The sequence below is a fragment of the Amblyomma americanum genome, chromosome 8 (assembly GCF_052857255.1).
Source record: "Amblyomma americanum isolate KBUSLIRL-KWMA chromosome 8, ASM5285725v1, whole genome shotgun sequence".
In the NCBI taxonomy this organism is placed as follows: domain Eukaryota; kingdom Metazoa; phylum Arthropoda; class Arachnida; order Ixodida; family Ixodidae; genus Amblyomma; species Amblyomma americanum.
In genome coordinates, this window is record NC_135504.1 from 65813072 (window position 1) to 65840563 (window position 27492).

Below are 27492 nucleotides of genomic sequence, written 5' to 3' on the forward strand. Positions count from 1 at the left end.
GAAAGAGGTGGGCCACCTAGGTCACATCATTTTGCAGTGTCATCACAATCTGCCAACCGGATAGTGAGCACATTGCCCACCATGGCAGTTAAATTAATGACTGATCGCTCGGGAAGAGCAACCCAAGCCACACAGGGCACACCACTAGGAGCACTTGCCATCGCTGGTGAGACACGCATCGCTTAATCGCTGCACTACTGTGCCAGGAGGGGTATGAGGACTACTGGGGATCTATGAATGTAGAAAATGACCTTCTGCATATATGGGAACTAACCCATTAAGCTATCATGTCATAGCCTTAAGCAGAGCTTAAGTGTCCCCTCTAATTTGTGGAACGGCAAACAGTTTTTGAAAGCAATTTTTTCACATATTGTAAGATTTCACTATAACAATCAATATATCCGCAGATCTCCCGTGAGCTGGATTTCATTTTTTTGCTACTAGTTTTTGAGATCGTCAAAAGCATTCCCCATTGGTTTTCTATGGTAATCATACGAGCGATGTAAAAACGAAAAGATTTTGCTATGAATAGGAGGAATAGACCATTACCTTCAATATTTTCATAACAGTACCTTACAATTTTCCAATATTCAAATTTTTCTCCAAGAATATTGGACATTAATTTTCATAGCCTAGATGAGGCGCTTCAATTTATCCAACAATATCCAACAAGACGTCGCTGCAGAGGACTGCTTCTCGGGTTACACAACCGAAAAAGGAAACATTAGGTGCTATTATGCTTTTCATTTGAATTCAATTGGAATCAATGGACTCAACAGGACAGCCAAATGGATCCATGAATCCAATTGGACAGTCCAGTTGGTTTCCCTTCCCATTGGGAAGTCCGACTGGTTTCCCTACTTCCAATTAGGCAGTCAATTTGGATCATTCAACTGGTTCCTAAGGCTCTCGTTGGATCCATTTGGAACCCTATGGGTCGTCTATTTGGTTTTCTAGGTAGAAGCCCATTATTGTAATTGTTGCATAAGTGTTATAAACATGCCCATCCAGGCTGAAAAAACAATTGGGCATTCTGAATGAATCTAATTGGAATCAAAAGACCTAATAAATCAGCCAGTTGGACTCATGAATCCAAGTGGGTAGCCGTTTCGATTGGAGTGCAGAATTTGACAATCCAATTAGGACTTCCAATACAATGATTTTCATGACTCAGATCTGCATATTGCTCTACATAAACAGTGAAATCATGAGTTTCTTGGAAAAAGTATATCAGCAACGTAATCCACCATCCCTGCAGTTGTGATTACGTACAATTTCACTCAATGAACCAGCGTCACTGGCTTCAGGAGGAGGCTACCAAGAATGGTGTATATAAGCTTGGAGAAAAAAAAAAAAGGTTATTTCAGCGTTATTTATACTGAACACTGTCACCTCTCCAGGTTTTCATAGTGTTCCTATGGTTTATGTGTTATGCATGCTTGCCTGTGGCCCACTTCGATGCTACTACAGTCGGGAGCTAGCAGTTGACTTCTTATAGGCTCCAATTGTTTCGAATTGTGTATTTGGGACCAGTTGGATCATTGGACCAGGAAAGGATGAGAGATAGGCTTTTGTCCATTGCCCTTGGCAGTGAGCTGTTCATTGTATGGGAACCCATATGCAGGCACACCCGCTTTCCCACTTGCAGGAGAGGGGCAATGTTCACACACAAATTAAGGCACACAGCATAACATTGTGCAACAAAAGCTCACATTTTATTAATGGCACCTGAATTGATCTGAAACACTGCAAACATACAGCTAGTGCAAACCCCTGTAATAATCTTTTTTTCTTAAAAATGCCCAGGCAGTGTGACCGGTTGAGCCACTTTCTGCACTAACAACACTAAAACTTGACACACACAAATAAATATATTAAAAGTACAGGATGCCAAGAGTATGCAGGTGCATGCAAAAGTAGGCAAAGTTTTACTTTGCATGCTTGCATGCACCTGAGACAGATGTAAATAAGATATATTCCTTTGATTACACAAACCACTGTAAAACATACAGCAAACTGTCTTTCCAATGACTAGCAACATGTGTGGCTGAACCACACAATGCACAAAAATAGAACAGCTAAATGTGCTTTGCAAGGTTTCCTTTGGCAGCTAGCTTACAAGATAATGGCACGACTGCAAGTTTTGGCAAGCCAATTACCGGACCAAGAAAGACAACAGAGCAGCTCCTAACACCTTGCAAACGCAAAGTTAATTCAGCTTTCTTCCTGTGCTAGTCATCGGAAGGAGAAGGAATGACAAAAAAAGCAAGTCAAATGCATCATGTGTGGTTCCGTACCCTGTCATATTTTAGCATGCACATCATGGACAAACATGACATTCATGTCCATGTTATGTCAAAAAGCTGTCAGAAATGCAGTCATGCCTAAATATAGCAGATCCGTAATAATGATTTTCGAGCAATGTGGTTTTGACCACTAACATGAGAGAAGATAAGCATTAGAGGGCACTTCTAGTCTGGGATATTTAAGAGAATGATGAATTAATGAGCAATGTGGAATTGCAACACAAAACCCAGTGACCAAGATGTGCATTTAAAACATGTTTGCGTAAGAGAGCACTGTGAATTAAAAAGAACTGTGCTGCCTAAACTCATTGACAGCAAATTGTTCCCTTAAATGAATACTACGTACAGCACCACAGTACAATGGACACAAACGTAGGAACCCAAGCAGGCTTTCAGCTCAAAATCCATGCTAAAAGGGACCCCGAAATGATGCTGATGGTCATATTCTAATGCAACGAATTTGTGAACATGATCTTTGTCAGTAATTTAAGTTTTGTGCGGACCGTTGTCATTTACAGATAGTTTTTAAAAATTACTGCTCGCAACCAATTAGAGAGACACCTCACTGCGTGCTCTTACCTACCCCTACCCCTTACACAGAGAGCAGGGAATCTGGGCGAGCCTGCTCATTGGGCTTTGCCCGAGTGACTTGGGTGGGATGGGGTGCAGTCTCAACCTGTTTCCTTTTTTTTTTTTCCTGACTCGTCGGCGCATATGAATTGAGAGAAGGAGCATCACTTCTAATCACCGATTTCTTCGGTGCTAATGAAGGCAGCTTAAAAATATTTCTGGTACAGTGATAGGCGATGGAATACTCATCGCTAGTGGATTTTTCCTAACCTCAGTAAATAGTATCATTTCATGGTCCCTTCAAACGAGACTGGACACAGCCGTGTGCTAGCAATGGATGTACAGCTGATGCATAATCTGCCACGATGATGCAGGTCCTGACCACGATACAGATCATCACACAGAGAGAGCAGACAAGTTAAAAGTTCCAATCTGCAACAGGAGCACTCGAAAAGGCTTGAAGGAAGCACATGGTTTCTGGGCATGTGTTTTTTTTTATGTACAAATGCACAGATGTACACGAAACACTGCAGTGGGCCTCGCAGCATTGTTTCCCCGCAACAACAGTGCTGCGGCGCCCACTGCAGTGTTTCCGCCCACAGCCTACAAGGTGAGACTAGTCCGGTTTATCAAACAGTTGAGCCTGCGCACCTATATGTACCACTCGAGCTATATAAGAATCCCCTCCCTAAAAATGTGCTTACAGAGATGGCTTGCTTAAGCAAGTACACACTACAACTGCAGCATGAGACATTCACACGTCACGGATGGGCTCCTGTTCATAACAAGATGACAAAACTCATTTATACCTATTCTGGCCTCGCCATAGAGAAAAAAAAAACTGGGCAAGAGGGTTGCTAACAATTAAATTCTCAACCTGGTTCTGCTTGTGTTGAGGCTTCTGTGTACCTTGGCATATAAAACAACAGTGCACTTTACGCTGCCTCAATTGTGTATTTCATGAATCACTTTTGCATATGTGAAAACATGCCAGCACAAAGTGCTCTTGTGAGAAGCAAACGCTACCAAAGACCTGTTCTGCATTCTACGAGAGGGTATATGGCACGATATCGAAAACAATTTTTTGTATCTGTCACCTATTTGAGATGTTATGAATTCGCACACAGTTTCAACACTTTCCTGCGCGCAGCAAACATGTCTGAACCAATGGTATGTCTCTGACATACGCTCCGCAAGCTGCGCAATGCTCTGAAAAAAAATGATCCCAATGTGCACGGTAGTCAGCTATGCTTTCACCTTGAGCTGCAAATGAGCTCCAATCGAAGTGAAAAACCTTTTCCCGTGATTTGAAAACTAGCATTGTGTACAATAGAGAAATGCTGGTCTTATGCCCTGCCTAGAATTCTGTCATAAAAAAAGCAGATGCTGCAAGGCCGCAATATGTTTATCTTCGTATCCACACAACCGTGCACCCCCCAAAACCCCCTCCCTATAAGAGCGCAGCGCTTTTTCAAGCTGCCTGGAGACAAGACTCGACGAGATAAGATGCATCTGCTGCAAACATATTGCACTTTTAGATGTACAATCCACCCATGATTTTTGTCATGGATCTTTATATTATATTTACCATTTTACCTTACTATATTTACAGTCACACATCTTTCATCACCTAATCTGCTATAAAGGCTTCCATATGGCCTGTGCTTTCAGCAATGTGTCCTGGGTACTATTTTGATTCTTCATGACAGTGGGAACACATCTTTCGGCGGCTGTGCTTTGGGCTTTCCTTGCATTCGGGTGCTGCACGAAAGCCCTAATCGCCGACGTTGTTGTTGTGGCTGGCGTGGTTGTTCTGCTGACTCAGCAGCCACGCATCATAGATGGCCATCTCCTTCCGCTCCTTCTCGTAGTTCCGTGTCTCGTACAGCAACCGGTTGCGTATGATCCGTTGAACGAGGTCGTGCGTTGTCAGCTTGTTCTTGCTGTCCAGGGTCTTGAACTTGCCGACACGCTTGGGCTCCTGCCGACAGAGAAGGGTGTTATGCAAGAAGTGCAAGCTCCGTGTCTGTTGGCATTTGTCTATTGACAAAAAGCTGCCCCTAGTTTTTAAAGCAAAAGCTTTATTAGCCTAGCAGCGCCGATTACGCTGTGTCTGCATGAATGACCTTGAACGGTGCAGATATGACCTTGAAGTGGCCTCAATAAAAAAAACAAGAAAATTGTGCTATAGGTGCGAATTGAACCCGGGCCTCTGGCATGCGAGACGGGGACTCCTCCACTCCACCACAACTGCTAGACTCTTCGAAGTGAACGAAGGCGAGTCTAGTGAATGTTCAGAAGTCCAAGAAATGTATCTTCGAGATCTGTACTATGGCATGCATGAATAATTTAATTAAGAGCATGAAAATTATAGATATCCCAATTAAGCGAGTAGCGAAGTATGTTTCCGGTGAATTTCTTATGTGCATGGCATGCAGTCGTAGCACCATCATGCGGCACCCCCTGAAACCCCAACAAGCAATGTATGGCGATGGTCAGCAGATGGCGCACGTCTAGTGAACGAACAGATGTCTTAGAAGCGTATATTCGAGTTATGTACTGAGGTGTTCACGAACGGGAGACATGGACGGGAATGAAGACGCAGGCGCTTTTACAAGCTTCAGTGCTGGCAGTTGTCCGGAACGCACTCAATGTTACAGGCGCTAAGCCGCTTCTAGTTGCCCAATACAGCACAGCTTTCGCTCTCTAACCAGGCTCAACAGTAGTTAAACCATGGCAAATGTTTTTCCCCCATTTAAAACCTTGCCCACAATTTTAGATTGCAGTATAATTAGGTGGCTAAATATACTCTTTCTTACAAATTTTCTGTTTCTGACAGACGACTATTTCCTAGTTGTACATCTAAGCATCCAAACAGGACAACTCTGCAAAAATGTGCTAGCTTTAAAAAACATTTCCAATGTGCACAAAAGTAGAAGGTTAACTGGAATCAGTCTCCTTTTCAGCCATAAGAACCAAAGGCATGCATGCCAAAGAAATAATTTGTTTATGTAAGTAGATCCTTCGAGAATCACAGTCTTAAAAGGAAAGAATTTTACAACAATTTTGTTGCTAATACATGCCTTGTAGTCATGTATTATTGACCACCACAGCAGGCCTAGTTTTAGTATGCTTAAGAGCACCCTTGTGCAACACATTTTCAGTTTCCCAAGCTCACAATAATGACACCCAATATATATGCACGCAGAATGATTGCACTTTTGCAGAACATGGAGGCATTGCTGTGATGTTTGGAAACACTAATGAGAGTTATACTATAGCTGCTATCGAGAACAGCCAGGATTTCTGCAGGCTGATTTCCAACTTGTTATGGCGCGCCAATGACGCACCATTTCCGGAAATTTCAACCACCCAGAATTCTTTAATGTGCACTGACATCACACAGTACATGGGCCTCTAGAATTCCGGCTCCATCAAATTCAACCGCCGCGGCGGGGATTGAACCCGCGTTTCTCGGTATAATTATTTCTAAATTTTAGGGTCCACGTAGGGCTTTCAATTTTGACTCTAATATCCGCAAAGACCACCTCTACAGATCTGCTACACAAGGATATGCCCACCGAAATATTTTAAGGGTCCCTCTAATCGCACCAGAACTTACAGCATAGGGGTCACTCCCATCCACATCTTGCATAATTGGTGTCTTTCCATGGCACACCACATGAACCTGAAAAACAAAAATTCACTCAAACTATTTCCAAGGGTGTTGGCACAATAGACTCTACAGTCAAATGCAGCTGCAGTTCTATAAACACAGTCGGAATGCGTGCAGTCAGGATCGCCTTATGCTTTGAGTGTCATAAGAATGTGACGCATTCAAGTCGAAGGAAATATCTTGGGAACGTCACTACCTTCTTGCATTGCAAAAACACTAAGTCTAAAGCTAGCACCGAAATTGAGACATGAATACGTATACACCTAAATGAACTCTTCATCCACCGTCCATGTATCCCATTTCTTAAAAAAAAACTGAACTTTTAACGATGTGAGCAAACATACACATCTGAAACAAACAGTATCAAATTAAGGTTTACCATCCCTTGCGACTTACCCGAAAATGTTCCATGAGGTCCTTTGTGACTGAATAGGGAGCTCCTATGACAACTTCATTGACGTACTGTGAAAGCAGACAAAAGACCGTGTCTTTTAATGCCAATGTTAGCCTCAACGTCAGCACTTCGCAAATTCTCAAATATACTACTAACCAAGACATTGATTTAACGCTTCTGCATGTTGAATAGTGTGCTTCCCCACATGATTTAACGCTTCTGCATGTTGAATAGTGTGCTTCCCCAGCTCGTGGCAACTGTTCTTGTTATTATAAGGTTCATGTGTGTGCACATACGACAGCCTTAATGGTAAAGCTACGGATTTGAAAAATCCAAGGATTAACTAACCTTACTAACCGAACGGGACTAGCAATCCAAAATCAGTTTGAACGCTAACTAGGCTCTCATCACTAAACTGCAACTATCAATTCTATCGCTTAATGACTAGCCAATCAATGCAGGGTTATAATTTCTTCAGAATGAACAAAATATACTGTAGCCTATCCAGTACGTGACAAGAAACAAGAAATAAACAAGGAATGGGTAGAAATGCAGTGAATGGCACACTCAATGCCTGCTCATCGCTGTCATCACAGCAATTCTCACACCATAGAAGTCCGTACATTTTCTTCGTCTACCAACGTGCACTGCATAATCTGCCCGTGGTATCAGTCCATCACAAGCTCGGACTGATGGGCTTATTGCTTAGTCACAAAATAAATACATAAAAATAAAAAGTGTTAACCTCTGACGAGGTCAACTGTCCAACTGCACAGTCAGAAAAAAGTGCATGGCTTTGCTTCATTTCCCAATGAGCTGTACTAAAGTATTGGTGCTGATATGTGGGGTTTAACATCCCACTGCTGCACATGAAATATGCCATAGTAGAGGGCTCCAGATTAATTTAAACCACCTGGGGTATTTTAACGTGCGGCGATTCCACATAGCCCGAGGGCTGTTCTGCATTTTGTCGTCACTGAAATGCATCTGTTGCGGCCAAGATTCAATCCCGTGTCCTTCCCCTAAGCAGCCAAAGACCATAGCCACTAAGCCATCTTAACAGTTTGCAATAAAAAGCGTTTTGACAAGACTGACAGAACAGCAAGCCTCTGCGACAGCTCAGACGAAATCTGTGAACAAGCCAAATGGCGCCTACATATTCATAAAGAAATCTTTGAATTAAAAAACAAAGAAACACAGAGATGAAGCTTTTGCATGCTTGCTCAGTAATGACCACTTGCTCTGACAACACGATGCAGTTTAAGATATCACAGAATTCACCTACCTTGCATGCCAAGACACTCAGGACACGCTCGTGGAGGTTCATGATGGGGTAATTGTACCCTTTGTACCTGTTCACCACCTGCGACAAAAAAAAAATTAAATGGAAGAATCAGTGTTAATTTACACTACAAGCATTAATTTCAACGTGTTATGTTAAAGTGAACAGTCCAGCCAATGAAAGATCATGGCCAAATGACTAATAATGTTTGAAAAATATACACCAATGCTTTTTTTTTAATGGAAACTCACACGGGAGCTGCAAGTAGCTGCCTTCTATTGCAGCACATTGTCTCACCATAAGGAGGAACGAATCAATTGAGGAAATAAAGAGCCTACGCATGCAGGTCTCTCAAGAAACTACTAATGATTGACATTATTGGTTTCGCAAACTCCCTTGCTGAAAGAAAAGAAGGACTTCATGAGCAAAGGAAAAAGGAGAGGAAAGGGCATGTAGACCTGCAGAATGAAAATTTAAGTCAGCTAAAACTACTCTGCTCGCTTTTACATGATGCAGAAGCTTGCCACATGCCCCAGTATTGTTTAAAATGGGACCACATGCACTGTATTTCTGGCACTTGGTGTTTACGCGGTGAAGACATGCTGAGCTTTAATTTGTTGAAAACAAGAGTGCTTGGCCAGCAGCAACTGTAGCTAGTATACTGGCATTGCTGGCAAGGTTACATGCATGCAGAAGCTGAGTGAAGAACAGTGCTTGCACATGTCTGATACAGTAGTCAATGCAGCATTACAAAGCAAACAGTCCCGACGTACCCCTGCACTACACGGTAAACGTCATCAGTCTAAGTCAGTATACATTCACCGCAAAACAACGGCCCCAATTGCGATTTTCATTCCCTGCTGTCTTGCATTAGCCACAGCCCCCTTGTTCGCACAAACTTCCTATCCCTACCTCCCTAACTGCACCACCACGTTTCCCTTTGCTTTTCGTACTTCAAGAAACTCAATTCTCTGTTCCGCTAAATGTCCTGTCTGGGTCAATTTCCACCTCTTTGGAAATGACGCTATAGGCCAATTTCACTCCTGATGCACACTGCTTTCTCTCTGTCGCTTAATGTTCAGCCATCGTTTTTCTTCCCAACATTCTCTGTGCTGTCCAGAGTCTCGTTTAAAGCTGCTTCATCACGTTCAAAGTTTCAGCCCCAAGGACGATCACCTTTCCCTTGGCTGCAAGTGTTGCTAACTGTTCATCAACACATCCAATATCTTAGAGCTCTGTGCCTCCACAAAAACCCATAGAATTAGATAATTAAAGCAGAATGCGAATGAACCATCCTGTCCAAGAAAATGCTGGGTTGGCAGAGAAAGGTTAAGTTACGCTCCTCTGTGTGCACCACAACAATGGCAACTGCACTGAGTGCAGTAAAGCATGCATATATTCTGTCAGGTATCAAAATATAAAAAGAAAAAGAGGCTCCAAGGTGTGGTACTCACGGGATCTGTGTGGAGTCCCACTATGAGATAGTCTCCTTCGGCCTTGGCTTTCTCCAAGAAGTCTAAGTAGCCCACGTCTTAGCCAAGGTCAAGGCTGCCAACGATTAGCTTGAAGCAGTAAGATTACACTGACCAAATCTATAGCTGAAACTTAATGCATGAAGGCAGCTAGCTATAGCAACTGAAACTGCGTGCCTTTGACAGCGCTACCTGAAGAGAGTGCCGACATGGCAAAATTTAAAGATTTCCAGTCCTGCTTTCTAGTCACACTCACCAATGTGACTTGAACTGAAGACACAAATGACTGACTTATATTCCAAAAGGAGACTGTGCGCTGTTTTCGATAAAATTGCCTACGCTGTACAAGTGACTGTTGTACGGACGGCTGGAGCCACAGCAAGGTGCCAACAAAGGAGCTTTTTTCTCCGAATGACAGAAACTATGCAAATCAGAACTCATTGCAAGGCTCAAACGCACTTAACAGTTAATAAGCCCAGGGTGCTTTGTGACAGTTCTGTTCCCTTAGTAACAGATCACTTCAAAGATAGAGGCACTGGAAACGCAGAAAGGATACGAAAAAGGTCGAAGGCTCCCGCAACGTAAACAATGCGGTCTGTGCTCTGCAAAAGAAGAGGCAAGAAAAGCAGTCCTGAGAACCATTTGCACAAAGGTATCAAACACAGTGAATTGAGCAAAATTTTAGCAATCAATGTAGCTATTTCCTATTTCGAGGTTTTGGTATTGCAAGGTCTAGCTATTTAGAGTAGCATTACAAGGTGCAATCTACAGCATGAACCGAGGTAGACCAACCGATTGACCACCAGGCGTGGAGAGGAGGAAAGCCTCAGCGGTACAGCTAACTATCGCCATTGGAGTCAGCATCGCCCGCAGCGGAAGAATGGAGCATTGTCAATGCGGCCGAGTGGCTACTCTGGCAATAGAGGGTTCCCCCTCAAGGGTGGAGCATGGTGCTGCGGAGCCAATCCGCGGTGCAGAAAAGTAGGGCGCTCGTATAGCTCAGGAAAGAGAAAGCCGGTGGCAGAGCGCCACTGGTTGCCTCACAGTCTCGTTTCGGACACGTCGTGGCGAGGAAAATTCGACGAAAACTTTTCATGCAGCTGTTGGCCTGCATTTGTACCGTATGTGTTGTAGCGGTCGATCTGCCAGTATCTAACAATCTGTTTGCTATGCATTCTATACAGGATAGTGAAAGTGTGGCACTGCCGCGACAACACCATCTAAGCCTGGAGTCCGTAAAATGGCCGGAAACAGGACCGAACCAGAGACCGCAAGCGGAAGAACGCAGAATATGCACGTGAGCGCAGAGATGTCTAAACGGGTCTGCGAGACACCCAACTGAGCAGTCACCTGTGAAACACCAAAACAGGCTAGCCATTAATGACAATCAGCTTTTGCTGTACTTCACTTTTTTTTTTTACCAGCAAGGGCTCCAAGTTGGGGGGTCGACTTCTACGCGGCAGCATACGTTAATTGTAGGGAACATTTTCTCAGCTAAAGTACAAAAGTGGGTAGGTCTGCCATGAATGTGAAAACACAGATATTGATGGCAATCCAGCCAGCAGAATATCTGTGCTCAATTAAAAATTTTAAAAAGCATATGTAAATGTGATTTGCTTCACACACTCCTTCAGCCTTACACAAGTGGTGATGTTTTTAGATGTAAAAGAGTTCCAGAGAAAGCTGTGCTTACCTTTGGTTCCTTGCCCTCTGCAAATTGTATGATCTTCTGTGTTGTTGGCAGAAATTGAGAGATTCCAGTCCAGGGGCTGTGCGTTGTGGAGTCCTAACAGGAGTATGAAAAAAAAAAACACAAAAGGACACCGGTCGAGACATGGACCAAACACGACAGACAACTCACAACAGCCACAGGTGAACATTGACAGGACAACCCACGCTGCTAGTGATTGAATGTTCCTTAGCACTTGAGCGCGTCACTCAGCCCTGCCCGAAATAACTGCCACCCTAAAAGTATGCACTAATCTGAACTACATGGCTTAGTTTATTGTCATGGCACCTGCAAAGCACTGACAAGCACGGCAAGATGTACATTGCCCTACTAGTTGTAGTTTCTATTTCCACTCTAAAAGGCAAGCTGCGGTCATGCGTTTCAGGATCAGTTGTAAATGCGAAATGCACAGGGCTTACTAATGTATACAACGAACTTTCATGCTCCGAAACAGCACACTTAAATATTACTGAAGTACAAAACCGGCAAAAGATCCAATAATGTCCAACACTCCTCATGTTCGCCTCCTGTGCATGTCTTCGGTTAACTACGCTTTGCTGGCTCCTTGCTCATTAGCTGTCAGCAGCATGCCTCCACGTGGCCATGTGCACCTAAGAGCAGCTGCTTCATGACTTCGTTTTCCCGCAGCTCCAAAAATACAAGCACGTGCAAAGTACACACCATCTTTCTGAAGCCAGATCATATTTCAGATCATATTTATTTTTTCTTTCCAGCAACAAGACGAACCTTCCTATAGAGGCTCCATCCGTCCGTTCAAAATGGTTAAGCTTTATCAACTAGAGCAATACTAATCGCATTATTTTTTCAAATGTTTGTTTTCTCGCAAGAGAAGCAGTGGTGGAAGCGCGGCAGCAAGTCGCTTGTGCTGTCGCAGCATTGACTTACGCTATTTCCATTGACGCAGGTCGCGGTTAGACCATCAAAACCAGAGAACTGCAGAAGTTTACGGGAGGGAGAGGCGCACGAGGGAAGCACGGTCAGGGAAACAGGGAAGAGGAAGGAGACGACGGGACACACATGCAGGGACGTGAAAGAGAAAACAAAAAGAGACAGCGACAATACAAGAAATAAGGGGAGCAATTAACTTCTGGGAAGAGGAGATCTCAGTACTGCACTTCACAAAAATCATCCACAATTTCTTTTACGCCCCCTGGGGAGTGACTGGGTACGATCTCTGCACAAGTTCACCGAGTACAGCCGCCCAATGCAGCACATGCCACGTGCACTGAACTCGATACGGAGTTACAATGGATTTGGACAAGAGTTACTCGAGACAACATGCGAGGACAACAAAATAAATGACCGAAATTAAATCAAAAGAAAGTCACGGTCATGCGGAATGAAGGAAAATCAACTGGGGAATCACGGGCGCATTTACTCCCATGTTCAAAAGAGCCATTCCCCAAATGCGTGCCCTGCTTGGGAAGAATTTTAAGAACTACAGACTTCCAATCCCAGCACATTTTAGAGAGGCTCGCTTGTCAAATGAAAACGCACCACTAAGGGGTCGTCATTTCAGCATTTTAAAATTGATACACTTCATTTGTGAAAAATATAGTCGGGGCAGTTCAGAAAGACAAAAAAATTACAGGACTGCTCTTCAGCCTGCTTAAGAGCGGAAATACAAAAGCTCGTCCTTTTCCTCTTTCTCTCTTCATTTTTCATTCTTTTCATTTGAAATTTTGCTACGATTTTATTTTCATTTCTTTTTATTGAATTATTGGTTTATTTTCTCATTTTTTAATGCTTAGTAAGCCTTCTCACGCATTTACATCGTTTTTCATTGAATCATTTACACAAAATTCACTTCACACACAGCAATTATATAAATTATTCTAATTAGGTAATTACAATTTGTCAACCAAAATTCTCCCATTTCAAGATTACTGACACACAACCTTACACAAACTTTTTCGCATCTATATAGGACGACAGGATCATGCGGACAAGACTTGTGGACACATTTTGCGGATGGCAATTAGTTATGTAAATAATTTTAATTAATTCACTAATGAAAATTCGTCAACCAAACTTTTCCCATTTCAAGATGTACTCACACACTACCTAACACAAATAAACTTTTTCACATCTATCTATATCGGACGACAGGATCGCACGAACAAAATTTGTGGACAGCAAATAATTATATAAATAATTTTAATTAATTCACTAATTAAAATTCGTCAACCAAATTTCTCCCATTTCAAGATGTATTCACACACTACCTAACACAAACTTTTTCACATCTATACAGGATGACAGGATCAGCGGAAAAAATTTGCGGCCCCTTTTATGCTAACCCAACATAACCATATAATGCTTTCGCATTAATAACGTGTCAGCCTTTGCCACTGGCGTACGTCACTTATTCACAAATAGCATGCATTGGTTCCTTCTAGAGTGAATAACAACAGCTATAAGATGGCTTTCCCATAAATAAACTGCTCCTATAGACAAGCGCCATGTTTGTAAACAAAGGTGCCACTGCGGTCGGCAACGACGAGGGGTGTAGGCAGAATGCAACACTCCTACACTGCGCCAAGCGACACTGCCTTCAAAACCCACTTGTGTATGCGAATATTTCAAAGCATGCACGTCACTTGTGGTTATAAACATTTTTGTTGATGCTCGAAGAGTAGTTGTGCACTTTTTCAGCCTGTTCGCCAGAAGAAATTAGTAGGCAGAGCTCTGCATCGGGTGCCTCTCCGCTCCTAGTTGGCGACAAGTAAAAGCGCAGCGCTACATCGGGTGAAAGCGCGAGGTATGGGGAGCAACTAATCGTCCACGACGAGAATCAGTTTTCTCCCATGACGAACCTTGTAATGTGCTCCCTGTTTTCACTGAGACGCTTCTCTCCGGAGACCTTGGAAAATAATGAACACTATAACTGCTTTGAATAAGGCAAATGCGATCCGAGAGCTCCACGAGCGCACGCATAGATGGTTTCCTCGAGCTCCAAACGAAATTTACGCTCACTCCGCAAAGCTATAAAATTTTGCTTCTTATTCTCGAATTTATTCATGTGTGCGCATTCTGCTTGATCGGAGTGGCTTCTGGCTTGGAATTTGCAGTGTTCGCTAGGTTCTGATCGACCGACAATGTGAAAATTCAAATAATTTAGGAAATAACACTGCGCGACTTTGTTGAAATCCTAGCGTCACTGGACAAAACGACACACTTGTTGAAATTCGCAAAAAATAAAACAGAAAAAATTGCCGTGCGTGCTACTACCCGAGTCCGGTGCTTCTTCAAGCGTGGCATGCTGTGAATGCTGAAGGCCACTGGTGGCAGCTTTTTGTCTTTTTTGTTTTGCGTGAAGCGATGCTCGGGACGTTGTCCAGCTGATAAGCATCTCAAAATGGCCCCCTGCGTTCAACTTACGCTCCCAAGCACACGGAATAACGCGCCTAAACTTACGGTGAGAGCTCGGCAGAATGAGAACGAGTTGCATGCGTTACTTGATTTTTGCACAGTTTACCACGCGACCTAAAAGCAACGATGCGCAATCAGACACAAACCAACTTATTAGATTTTAATGCAGAAACAAAATATAATAAACCAAGGGGCGAAACGAGCTCGGCATAATGACCCATGAGCTCGGCGGTAATAAGTAGCCGCGAACCCGATCCGTCGCCGAGCTTGTGTTGCGACTCAGCCCCTGACCGTAGCTTTCGCGCCTATCTGACTGCAATAAACTTGTGGAAACATATGCCGCTTTTTTTTGTTCTCCATTTCGGCTCAACCATCCGCACCACAATTTGTCGGCACCCCATGAATTGTGCCCAAAAACACGCAAGCGTGGCGCACCCAATGTGGAAGGTTCCGCTTTTTGCCTACACAACGAAAGTCACTGCTGACACCAGCGCCGCCGCATCTCTTTGACGTCACGGCCTGACGCTTGTCTATAGGAACTCAGGAAGAGAACCATGCATTGTAGGTCACAAAACTGAGGCTGTCTCTTGCATACCTTGCTGATGTTGCCTGCATGTTCCTTGTCCACGCCGTACTCTTTGGCGCCTCGATGGTGGTGCTGCTTGGTCATTAGAAGCATGCTGCACAGGCACACATCGAAGCACTCATAATTAACGAAAGCTAACATAACCACTGTAGCTAACTACCTAATGAAACTAGCTAGTTAATGTACCTAATAAAAGGGCGAGGCATGGTTTAGGACACATTCAGGGTGATACCGCATGATGGGGACAATTACAGCAAAGCAATGGGGGAAAACATCTGGTGAACATAATTGAAATAATCCTCAAACCTGTGAGAGCATCAGCAAGGCATGTCCTTTCTTACTGCTTTGCACCACTAACTACTTCACGTGGAACTAAAGCAGAGATACAAAGAGGCAAGTGAATTTGTGTATTTATCACTGGATAAACTAACCTCAACATTATGGAAAACAGCACAGCTAAATTTCGTAGTGCTTTAATACTATGACACATGACAGAGTGTGACTGCACTGGACAGTGCAAGACATGTTGCACATGCTCCCCCCCTGGGAAGCAAAATGAACAGCGCGAGATCAAAATTCTGGGAGGAAAAACGCAAGAGGATGCTTACCGGCCAACGAGATCTGTGGTTGAAATGCCTGCTGTCCGTTGACATTCCCTGGGAGGTTTGCGAGGCACGCCATTTTTGTAATGACAAAGCAGCACCCATTTATGGCCCCAAGCAACAACTACCTGTACAGCCATAGTCAAACATCTCTGACTAACTATGGTGCCACATGGCACAGGCTAAATACAATAAAATGTAACCAAACTCCATTTAAATGCAACCAAATGCATTGGACATCGCTAACGTATACAAAAAGAGATACAACAGCCTACATACTGAACTACCAGTACCACTATCCCGGAAGTTTATAACTACAGCAGATTATCCTTAATTCAAGCTTCAATGGGTCAGTGATAGTTGTTTGAATTACCAGAAGTTTGAATTATCAGTAGTGCACCTTAATATGATCCAAAACTAAATGCGATTTGCTTATATAAGTGTACAAATAGTATTCTGGGTCTATTTCTTTATGCAAATGCATCTAAAAGCTTTAGCACCACAGTGACATGTTTATTCAAGTCTGGCTGAAAAAAGTTATCAATAGGGACACCGCAGTGAACGGCTCCGGAAATTTCGACCACCTGTTGTTCTTTAACGCGCACAGACATTGCACATTACACACGCCTCTAGAATTTCGCCTTCAACAAAATTCAACCGCCGCGGCCAGAGATCGAACCCGTGTCTTTCGGGTCAGCAGCCAAGCAGCACCGCAGTGGCGCATGGAATTATAAAACGGAGCATTTAAAGCAACACTACGTCTACAGTGCAACAATGCATACTGTGGGGACCTGCCCTGCAGCCCCGTGTTTGCTTTCCCGCGAGGCACCGTGCAGCAGCAGCCTCACCTCGAGGAGGAACGCATTCCCTTGTCAGTTACATTAACTGGCAAGAGAGGGCGCCAGCGTTGCTGCGCGGGAGACTGCTGAAGCCCAGGCGCGGGAGAGGGGGCATGAGGCTCCTCAGGGGGGGATCGTCGGCGCGAGCGGACATGTCGCTCGTGGCTCCGCTCTTAGCCGGCGGGACGAGGAAGTTACGGGGAGACCCGCTCCCGTACTCGTCCCGTCCGGCCTTCGGAGTATCCTTTGCCCTAGCATGGGCGAACATTCGCTTGGAACGTTGCTGGTGAATGGGACGACCTTGATTCATTAGCGTGCCTTGTTGCTAGCTGGCGTTTTTGTTGCTGTAGCAATAAATGCCTGTTTGTGTCAGCCAATGTGTCGTTCCTTTATTCTCTCAGAGCAAGGCCCGCCGTGGTTGGCGTGCGCTCTGTAGTGTACGCGATCACAGGGTGGGGTCCGGGCGGCTTTGAAGCATGTCAGCCGCGATTGAGTGGGGAGAACGTGTTTATCTCCCCAAATTCAACCCCACAATACGCAGGCCGACTAATGAAGATGGCTGCAGTTAGCTCTATGAATCTCTTAGTTTTCGCATACATAGCCACTTACTTGTAACGACCACTCTCCTTGACGTAGCGATAGGTGTCTTCCCCAGAGGCGTCAAGTGTGATGTCATCTGAAATAAAATGCTTCTTGGTTCAAAGGTGAACAAAGATATGCTGGAGGTGTGCTGCTAGTGCACAAAAGGAAACATGAATTCCCTAGAAGGATCGCTTTGCAAGAAAATTACTCAAATATAGCTGAGCAATTTGACACCACTGCCCATCCGCAGGGTTGCCGTTGTAATGTCAGTTTAATTAGTTACTTTTTAACTGGAGATTACACCCGTTTTAAGGGATCGTCGAATGCAGCTTCTTTACTCTTGGCACCACAAGCTCAGCTTTGTAGCGCCCCCACTCTGGCATTCCTATACCTTTTAAGATGGGCAACACTTTTATGGAATTTCCAGCACTCTTCCAGCCCCACCACGTCCCTTATTCTTACCTCCATGAACACAAAAGTTGCACTTGTATTTGTCCAAGGTTTCTATCGTGGTGATGTAGGGAGCGCCTTCGACGACCTTCAAACAGAGGACAAACAAGGCAGAGAGAAATGTCGTTACAGCCAGAAACACATATGCAAAAAAAAAAAGAAAAACAAACACAGATGCTGTGCACCAAGAAGCAGTTTCGCGACAAGATCAATTTATCATGACAGAAATTTGGTCTACACGAAGCTGCAGTCCCATGATGCTCAACAAAGCTCATTGAGAACTACACAGAAATACTCTTGAGTGTTTCAATAAAGAAATAAACGAAGCCACTACACACCTCGTCGACCCATTTGATAGCGCGCACCATCTTGTACCGCTCCTGCTCGGTGAACACAGGTGGCCCCTTGTGTTTTTTGATCTCCTCTGAATGCGGAAAAGAGAGAACATATTCACCGATGCATCACACACAACTACTGCACCAGCAAAGCAATATGCTCACCAGCGCAGCATGCAAGATCATTTGACATGCGGTGGAGGTTTTTACCAGAAGAAAGCAATATAGGCAGTGCTTGGCAAGATTCTCTCTGTACTAGCCTTACGACCGGTTTGTCATGCTGACCCCAGCAAGCACAAAAGGGTGTTAAACAACGCCAGCTGTAGGCGGGGAAATTAAAATTCAATAAAAAGGTGCCCAGAATAAAAAGTGAAGGAAGGAGAATGATGAAAGGTGAGAAATAAAAAAATAAAACAAGATCAAGACTAATGTCCTTGTTTCATTGCACTGCCATTATTATTCTTCTACCTGCTTTTTTTTTATTCAGACAAACGTCAACACCAACATTGAAGATCATCGTCAGCCTAATAAGGTCCACTTCAAGAAAAACGCCACAAATTACTCCTGTCCTGTGCCAGCTATGGCCATCTCATCACAGCAAGCTTCCCAACCTCATCTGCCCACCTGACACTTTTCCACTCCCTGCCATGCTTGCCCTCTCCCAGAATTCAAGCAGTTACTCTGAGAGAGAGTTACCTTCCTGTAAACATCAATGTACCCTGTCAATGTCCATTTCTCATGAATTTCAGCTAGGATATCATTCATTTGCGTTTGTTCCCTGACCCGCTCTGCTCTCTTTTCATAATTCACTGCAGTGTCTCCAATTTCATTAGCCTACAAGTTTCAGCCACATAGGCATCATCAGCTACCAAACAAGTGACCCATAAGCACGACTATTCTTGAGCAGAGCACTTATATAAGTTATGGGTACCGAAAGCACACAGAAAATTAACGGCCTAGGAGGTGAACCATTACACATTAACCCCATTTTAGTGATGGCACAGTACTGCAAGCAATCAAAAACCAAACTGACTGCAGAGCTATGCAAACACGTATGCACAGCTGGTACCAGCTGGCCGAATACAACATCACAGCCTAAAAACTTTATTTGCCGACATATTTAAAAGAAAACGTATACTTTTAAACCCATTTAAAAATTTCAGTTTGCGCTGAATGCTGATAATTTTGGAGATGACAAAGCAAAAGCAGAACTGGAATATAACAGCTGTGGAAGGCATTTTGAAGCCAGTTATCAGTTGACAAGCAGGCACACTTAGATCAGGTTGCATCAACATGTCTGTATTATTTTAGTTGAAAGGCAAAGACATCCTGGACAGTAATCTCGAACATCGATAGATGTTGCACATCCATTATCACAACTGCGTCAGAATGCTCTAGACACGCACACAAGCATGTTGCGCAAATGATAACACTGGTACATTCCTCGTGCAAGTCAACGACCTTGCAGGAAATGAGCAAGAAGTGATGTAAAGGGAAGGTGATGCACAGTTTTAGGTAGACAGTTTAATAAAATTAGTGTCGCAGCAATAAATCTGACGTGCATTCAGAGAATTATTCCTACTCAACCCAAAGGCAAGGCTGTTGGGCTTTTCTTTTGACAGCCCACTGCTTACACGTTTAAGGAATATGAAAACAATGCAATATTTGCCTGTCTATTTTCATGAAATTGAATCCAGGGTCTTTGGACTACATTCACTTTGTTTCAAACGAGAAAAGTGCTAGAAAACAGGGCCATTTCTATTCCCAACACTTCCCTACCCAGTCAAAAAAAAAAAAAAAAACCATTGGGTCCAATTGAAGTTTCCAATGGGACCCATTGGACCCAAATGGTCAGCCAGTGGGACCCATTGGTCAGCCAATGGGACCCATTGGACCCATTGGGAGCCAACTGGTCAGCCAACTGGACCCATTGGGAGCCAACTGGTCAGCCAGTTGGACTGATGAATCCAACTGGACAGCCCAATTGGTTTCTTTAGTTCCGAGTGGACCATCCACTTGGTTGTGTACTTCCAGTTGGGTCCAACTGAACTTTCCAATTGGACTTATATTCCAACTGGTCAGCTCAATTGTTTTTCCTTGTTCCAACTGGACTACCAAATTGATTCCCTGCTCCCAAATGGACTGGTCCAACAGATGTCACGTTGTGATGACGGCAGTCCAGCGGGTCGGAAAGATAGCGAAAATAGCTTCCGAACGAAACTCTTTCGGCTGACTTGTGCCCACAATGAACTGATCGAATTACTTGGCGGCGACGAAAGCAACAAGTATGCTCGGCGGTCGCCGAAAAGAGTGCCCACTGTTCTCGGCCGTGCCCAATTTAAAGCTGATAGCGAACTTCTGAGATACGGCGTGCAAAGTTACCATAAGTCTGGAACAACGCAGAAAAGGCTCCGCCTCGGTGCGATCAACTGAGATAAATTTGTGTGCCAGCAGCTTTCATGAATGAAAGAACAAACATTCAGTACAAAGATTTGCGGCAATATTGAGTTTAAATTGTGAATGAACTCGGCACTGGCGAGACATAAGCATTTTCACCTGTTCTTACTAATATACAAACAGTCAATATTTCAGAAACTGGCAGCTCCATCATAGCCTCACTCCAGAGACCGCCTTATTGCAGTTCAAGCTGATCCAGTCAGCTAGTGAGCGATGTTATCCACATTTTCACATAATGCAGAGTACTGTACAAAATAGTCAAATATTAACAATTTATAAACAAAATCGCAATACTTAATTTTAAAAATGTATTAAAAATTTTGTTGCTGTTAATCACTTTCAAAAGTTTTACTCTCGGAAAATAAAATGATTCCTCAGTTTCGTATCACCACAACTGTGTTTGTGTCATGGCGCGCGCAGTCAGCGTGGTGGCGTGGTTCTTGCGCTGCAGTACAGTGCTCTAGGTGTAGTACTAGGATACCTGTGTGCGCGATGTCTTCGGGTGCGCCTGATTTTGCGTACGTCAGGTATAAAGACAATATAAGATGTGCGGTGGTGCCCGTCACGGATGTGAAGGACTTTGCACCTGAAAATGCCCAAGACTTTTGATTCGCGAATCTATCATCAGGTGAAGTGGACAGATGCCGAAGGAGAAGTAGACTTTTATCCGGCCCGCATTCTCATGCTTGGAGGTAATTACCTGCACTTTTCACTGTTAACTTTGTGTGATATGTGTGTGCCTGATGCAAATGTTAAGCATTAATTGTGAAGCTGTTATAGAGCCTACGTCCGCGATCTATGCTTGGAAGCAGAGCACGTGGTCACATCTTTGTGTGCAAAACAATTAATGAACGAACGTAGTTTGATAATGGGAATAGGTCAAATGATTGAATCTTTTTTCTGCTCGTGGAGGATGGCTGCAGCTTAGGCACTTTTTCAGCATTGATGATGTGGATAATACAAATCTTCAGGAGTATACATTTATAAAAGTGCTGTATTTGCAGCGCAGGACATTACTCCTGGAATGCAGTATATTGCATTTTGCTATTAATTTGATCGCATTGCGTAATTACGAAATAAAACATAGCAAGTTCCTGTGGTGCTTTATGAATCGCCAACAACAGAATAAAAACAAGCATTCCCATGTTGCAGTTTTCATGACGCACAAATTATTGTTTCTGTTGTGACTGCTTGTATCAAAACTCGCGCAGTTACTGCATTGAATGCTAATCCATAACTTGATTCCACAAAGAGCATCTTAGTGTGCAGCTTGATGGATTTCGTTTGTTTGTTCACACATTAAATCTTATTCCTTGTTATTTGCTTTTCGGTCTTTAGATTCTCTGCAGTAATGCATTCTGTCATGCTTCTGTTTGATTGCAGGGAGCTCGCGAAAGAAATGGAGCCTTAATTTTAGGACCTGCACTAGGACCTGCAAGAAGATTTGTGTCACGACTATTTATTTATTCATTCTTATACTTTAATAAAATGCTACAGATAATGCACTGCTTGCCTCCTGACTGTTTAATAGCCATCTGGTGCCCGATAATCGGAGCAGCCCAGTCGGTATCGGCCATAGAGTGGACCAGTTGGAGTCTACCAATTGGAAATTACCAATTGGAAATTTCCAAATGTGTTTTCGACACCATTGGAAAATTCCAATTGGAATAGTCCAATTGATTTCGGCCAATTGGTTTCGGCCAATTGGAATAGTCCAATTGGAATTTTCCAATGGTGTCGAAAACACATTTGGAAATTTCCAATTGGTAATTTCCAATGGTTTTTTTTGACTGGGTAGGCCAGTGGCATCATCAATGCCGCTATAAAAACCTTGTGAACACTTTTTTCACTAGCATTTGTTGCGGGAAAAAAAAAAGCCATTTGCTTAGCTTGACTTCTTCATAAACTGTCTTCACTAATGGAACGCAAAAATGAAAACACCATACAAGCTGTTAACGCATCACAAGCAGTCCACACAAGCATTGAATGTGTCGCCAGGTACCTAGATTTCTGTGCATCATAAACGAACGAAGCATCCAGACCACAGACAAATGGCCTAACACTGTCTTTTAGAATCTATTTTGCAGTTACAATCAACATTAACCTGTGCTAGCCACAGTTGGCAAAGCCACTATAAAGGTAAAAAAATGCACCAAAATCAGGTTGCTGAACTAAAGCGAGTCACCTAGTGCAAGAACTTTCAAGTACCTTCACTCCAATGAACAAATTTCCTGTAATTTCAAGTCCTTTTCATTCAGTGACCTGCAGTCATCATGAATTCTAGAAATTTTTGGCCCTGGTGTAATTAGCAACATTAACCAGGTTTTGCTGGTAATCTGCAAGATATCAGTTTTCGAAATGTGCGCTGAAAAGTTGCGCACAGAGTTCATTTAAAAAAGTGCACCATTTATTAATTTACTCACAAAGTGCTCTACTTTTTAATAAAATTACTTGTTGCCCCCATATCCAAAGTGACACTTAGAACGGCAATGCTGAACACAATTTGCTACGAACTATCTTTTAGCGTAGATCACCTGCAACCAGGAAAGGTGGTTCACAGGGTGAGCTAGGTACCGAAAATGTGCATGGTGCAGGTGCAATTTTTCTGGCTGGTGATTATGGCAGCACTCTTTACCCATTCTTCTAACTTCTTTGGCCTTTTTTACACGGCAGTAGCCAATTTATGTTCACGACTAAATAAAAACCTTAAAATCGAAAATTAGAGCCATTAAATGCCGAGTGCCAATCTAACCGAGCTTCGCTCACAGTCACACTTTAGAAGGTTTCAGAAGCCACTGCTGGCAAACCACTGTTGACAGAAATGTGCAAAGCTTGCATCAAAAAGATAGTACTCATGCAGCTGAAACCACTTTAATCAGAATGTGATAAAGAGAAGCCCTGCTTCTGGCATCCACTATGCTTGTAAGGATCACAAGTGACTTCACTGCAGCCCGATCCAAGAACTGCCACTTCAAAACAGACTAGATTATGCCAGCAATACCTCCTCGTAATAAATGGCAAGCATCTAACTAGCTTAAACTTCTCACCTTTCAAAGTGTCAATTAATTCTCAAAAAAGAAAAGAAAGGAAAAGACGCTATTAAGGCACCTCTAGTACTGAGCATGGAGTCGCAACCGAAAGGTCCCACAATGATCCAAGCCAGGTTTGCAAACAAGTCTGCAAGCTTAGCTGAGCTGCCTATAATACACAACCTATATTAAGCTGCACCATGAGTCGACAGAATTCCTGGCTCGCATCATCTGGCCTCTGCAAGACTTGCGTCAGACTTCAGTCCAAGAGCCTAATCAATGCTCTTGAGCGTGGCGCGCCAACAGGGTATTTTTCTCGGACGGTCAACGTCCAAAGTACAGCACGCGTAAGCGATCCTTATCTCCTAGACAACAAAGACGGTCTTGCCATAAGCACGCGTAAGCATGTACCATTGGAAGCGAGCCATGATAATGTGATAAGGCCATCCACAAAGATAAATAAATGGAGAATGATTCTCAATAATCATGCCTCATGTTGTGGAAATAAAAAGAAGAAACAGTTCAATGTGCTGGCAGCTAAGAAGTATGTGGAAGTAAAAGTTATGTATCAGATGGTGAGAACTCATACGCAGCATGGTTCCCTCACAAGCCAATGGAGCACTGAAACGAAAAGCAAGAAGACATCCAAACCAAAGAAGTGTGCCACGGACATGCCATAACTATATGTCCTGAGCCTGCTCAAAAGCTTCATGCCACCAGCAAGGTCAAAACTCCAACTGTACCTGTAGGATTAAAACCATGGTTACAAAAAAAAACAGGCATAAGCATAAAAAGAGCTGTATAGTTAACGCCATCCACAATGCTTAGCTCAGATCTAAACCAATATAAGAGGCCACATTTAGTTTTTCCTTGCATCAGTTGCAAGTTTGTCTATTGCATTGGGCCAAGAATTAGAAAGTGCATTTCTATATACAGATATCCTATTATTACCTCATACAGGAGACTCGCAATAATTCAAGCTCGAATAATTCATGCTTTCGATTAATTCAAACAACTTTCAAAATTTTGGTTGGGCGGGTAAAATTTGAACACATTTCAAAGCCGCTTTTTGTCTTACTCCAACGTGCCCGGCATGCGAAAGAGTGGCGGCCGAGGTCGGATAAGTCAGGTATGCGATGCTGCGAAAGCTGATAATTCACCGCCCCACTGCCCGCTCTCCCCCTAACCAGTTAACTCTGATATAGCCGGAAGGGGGGCCCTGTTGAGGTCCGATCGGCACCTCGGCACTCCAAGCGATTGGAGGAGTCTCATCGTCATGTAGTTTCGTTCTCTGAGTGTAGCGCAGCTATCGGCCACGCACCAGTGAGCAAAGTCCAGCCGCACCATTTCCGATACCAACTGGCGCATCGCTGGTCTTTTTAACGCGCTATCATTTGGTAGTGCCACTTTTCCAAATCCTGGCATCGGTGTTTGAAGTCTCCGAAAAAGTGGAGATGATGGAGGAAAGTGGAAGGATGAAAGCGCAGCACCCAATCAGAGTGGAGTGGAGGAGTGTGGAAGAATACTACACATCAAGCACAGCACTAACTCCTTCACACACCTATGTTGCTGCTTCACGCCAAACAGCAATGCATTTGAGTTCAAAAAATGTTTTCTTATAGCAACTGCCATTTAAAGAAATTAAGGCTAGGAAATCTCCAAACACATGCTGGCACCAATTATCAGTTGAAGCGAAAAATTCCACAATAAAGCGCAGAGAAAGTGGCCTGCATCTACTAATTATCACTAAGGTCTCAAGTTGCACAGATCCCAACTTTTATCTTTATTGCCTATGGGACGCGGTCCAAAAGCGTCAATCAGGACTCAAAATATCTGAGAACTGACATAACAGCATTTCGCAAGAGTGTGCTTGTGAAAGCGTAAGGTTCCAGCCACGATTGAAGAAGTGAAACCCAGCCAAATCGTGTCTTCCTTATCGCAAACCTTACAGCCACTGCTATCAAAGTGCACGTGCCCACAGAAATTTTTCCACTAAAAGCCCCCAAACAAGCAACATTCAGCCAGGGGTGTCCATCTTTCCTTGAATTCACAATGTACAATTTAAATATCAATGGCCTAGTTTTTCAATCTAGACAAGCTTGCCTTTTGACAAGTGTGGAGTCTCATACCAGGGCTACGTTAAAAAGAAAGCTCAATGCACTGTACTATTTCTGAATGTTCAGTGATCAAGCATATGCCGGCATCATTAATGTAAGTAATCTGAAAACCAGTCATTTTTCAACTTAACGAACTTGCCAGCATGCATACTGCTTAGCGGCACTTTATCTAGCACTCATATCTTAGATATAGCTGTGTGTTTAACCTCAGAGCGAGCACTTTATGCCATGTAAGAACAACAATTGAAAAAATAATTTCTTTGAGGGCCAGTTTATAACCCCTGTCCTGTATCCCACTGGCCTTAGTCGCGTCCCAGCATTCTCAATTATGGTTAGCGCTTGTACTGCAAGCATGAAAGAACAATGTCTTGGAAAGCCAGCAAGCACAACCAATGCGTCACAATCCAAAACTAGCAGAGTCTGGTAGCGTCAGAGACACATATTTGTCCTAAACAAGGAAAAGCGCCTGGCTGCATTGTCAGTATTAGGTTTGTTACTAGCTGCAACCCTGACCAATTTAGCTCTCTATTTAGACAATTCCGAACCATATGCCCTGCTTTTAAGCATGCAAGCGCTGTGACTCTTCAACATGTTGACCACCATGCCTCACACTACAGCTGTTACCGTAACGTTATTTAAAAGCAAAACAACACGTACTGGTACAGTGAGCAACAACGCGACACATAGATCTACAACACACATGCGGTTTTTTTTTTAAGCAAAGCACGAAAGCAGGGGGGGGGGGGGGGGTACTTTAAACAAGAACAAAAGGAAAAGAACAGTAATGTTGAATATTGCTGCACCACACTCACCATCAGTGTGCACTCCCACCACAAGGTAATCACCCATTGCCTTCGCCTGCAAGAAAGGAAAGGCAAACATCACGAGCTCTGATAACCCGTGAAGGCACCAAGTCCACAAGTCACACCACGTCAACTCAATGCTATCTTGATCGTCCCGAACCCAAAAGTAGCCCCTCTCTGACCCCTCGCAGAGCTGAGCAAGGCTGCCACGCCTCCCGCCTCCATGACAGTTTCACCAAAAAATAAGCTTTGCTCACGCTTTTCAGGCAAAATGGATGTGCTTTCTTTCCCTGCTCATAAACTGCTGTTGCTTCTTCAAAAACCAATTAACAGTCTTAATCTTTACACTTGTCATAATCAGCCGCCGCGGTGGCTGAGTGGTTATGGCATTCAGCTGCTGGCCCGAAAGATGTGGGTTCGACCTCGGTCACGGCGGTCGCATTGCGATGTAGGTGAAATGCTAGAGGCCCGTGTACTGTGCGATGTCAGAGCACATTAAAGAACCCCAGGTGGCCGAAATTTACGGAGCCCTTCACTACGGCGTTCCCCATAGCCTGAGTCGCTTTGGGATGTTAAACTCTCACAAACCACTCACCATAATCACAATCTTTCTATACGAGCTGGGATGGCTTGTGCAAGGGGAGAAATTGATAGGTGCCTGTGTGCCCAGATTTCACAACATGTTAAAGAACCTCAAGCTATTGAGAGTGATTCGGAACCCCCCACAAGGATGTCCCTCATAATCTAGAATTAGGCAACGAGACGTGAAACAACACAACTATTTTGAACAGCCAGTACAGCTGGCACAATTCAGCTAGAGTATATAATGCATTATTCACATTTGGCAAGTTCTGGAAGGCGGTGAATTTA

At 43.6% G+C, this 27492-nt stretch overlaps 1 protein-coding gene and 1 long non-coding RNA gene across 3 annotated transcripts in view; one reads left to right on the forward strand and one right to left on the reverse strand.

Annotated features, from left to right (window-relative positions):
* Positions 1-1688: 1688 nt before the first annotated feature.
* Positions 1689-27492, reverse strand: part of Pect (phosphoethanolamine cytidylyltransferase) — a 30018-nt gene continuing 4214 nt past the window's right edge. The window contains exons 3-16 of one of the 2 annotated variants that reach the window (XM_077635033.1): positions 26632-26677; positions 18220-18305; positions 17894-17969; positions 17459-17525; positions 16017-16064; positions 15418-15502; positions 12336-12383; positions 11394-11486; positions 10257-10302; positions 9683-9759; positions 8232-8309; positions 6949-7014; positions 6499-6564; positions 1689-4857 (exon numbers count right to left, since the gene is read on the reverse strand). In XM_077635033.1, coding sequence (XP_077491159.1) covers positions 4651-4857; positions 6499-6564; positions 6949-7014; positions 8232-8309; positions 9683-9759; positions 10257-10302; positions 11394-11486; positions 12336-12383; positions 15418-15502; positions 16017-16064; positions 17459-17525; positions 17894-17969; positions 18220-18305; positions 26632-26677 — 1089 coding nt within the window. In that variant the 3' untranslated portion in view covers positions 1689-4650. The remainder of the gene's footprint in view (positions 4858-6498; positions 6565-6948; positions 7015-8231; positions 8310-9682; positions 9760-10256; positions 10303-11393; positions 11487-12335; positions 12384-15417; positions 15503-16016; positions 16065-17458; positions 17526-17893; positions 17970-18219; positions 18306-26631; positions 26678-27492) is intronic. The other variant, XM_077635034.1, reaches the window with a different exon arrangement.
* LOC144100392 (uncharacterized) lies at positions 21105-22178 on the forward strand. The gene is made up of 2 exons (XR_013307640.1): positions 21105-21365; positions 22057-22178. It is a non-coding gene; the product is annotated as an uncharacterized LOC144100392 (long non-coding RNA).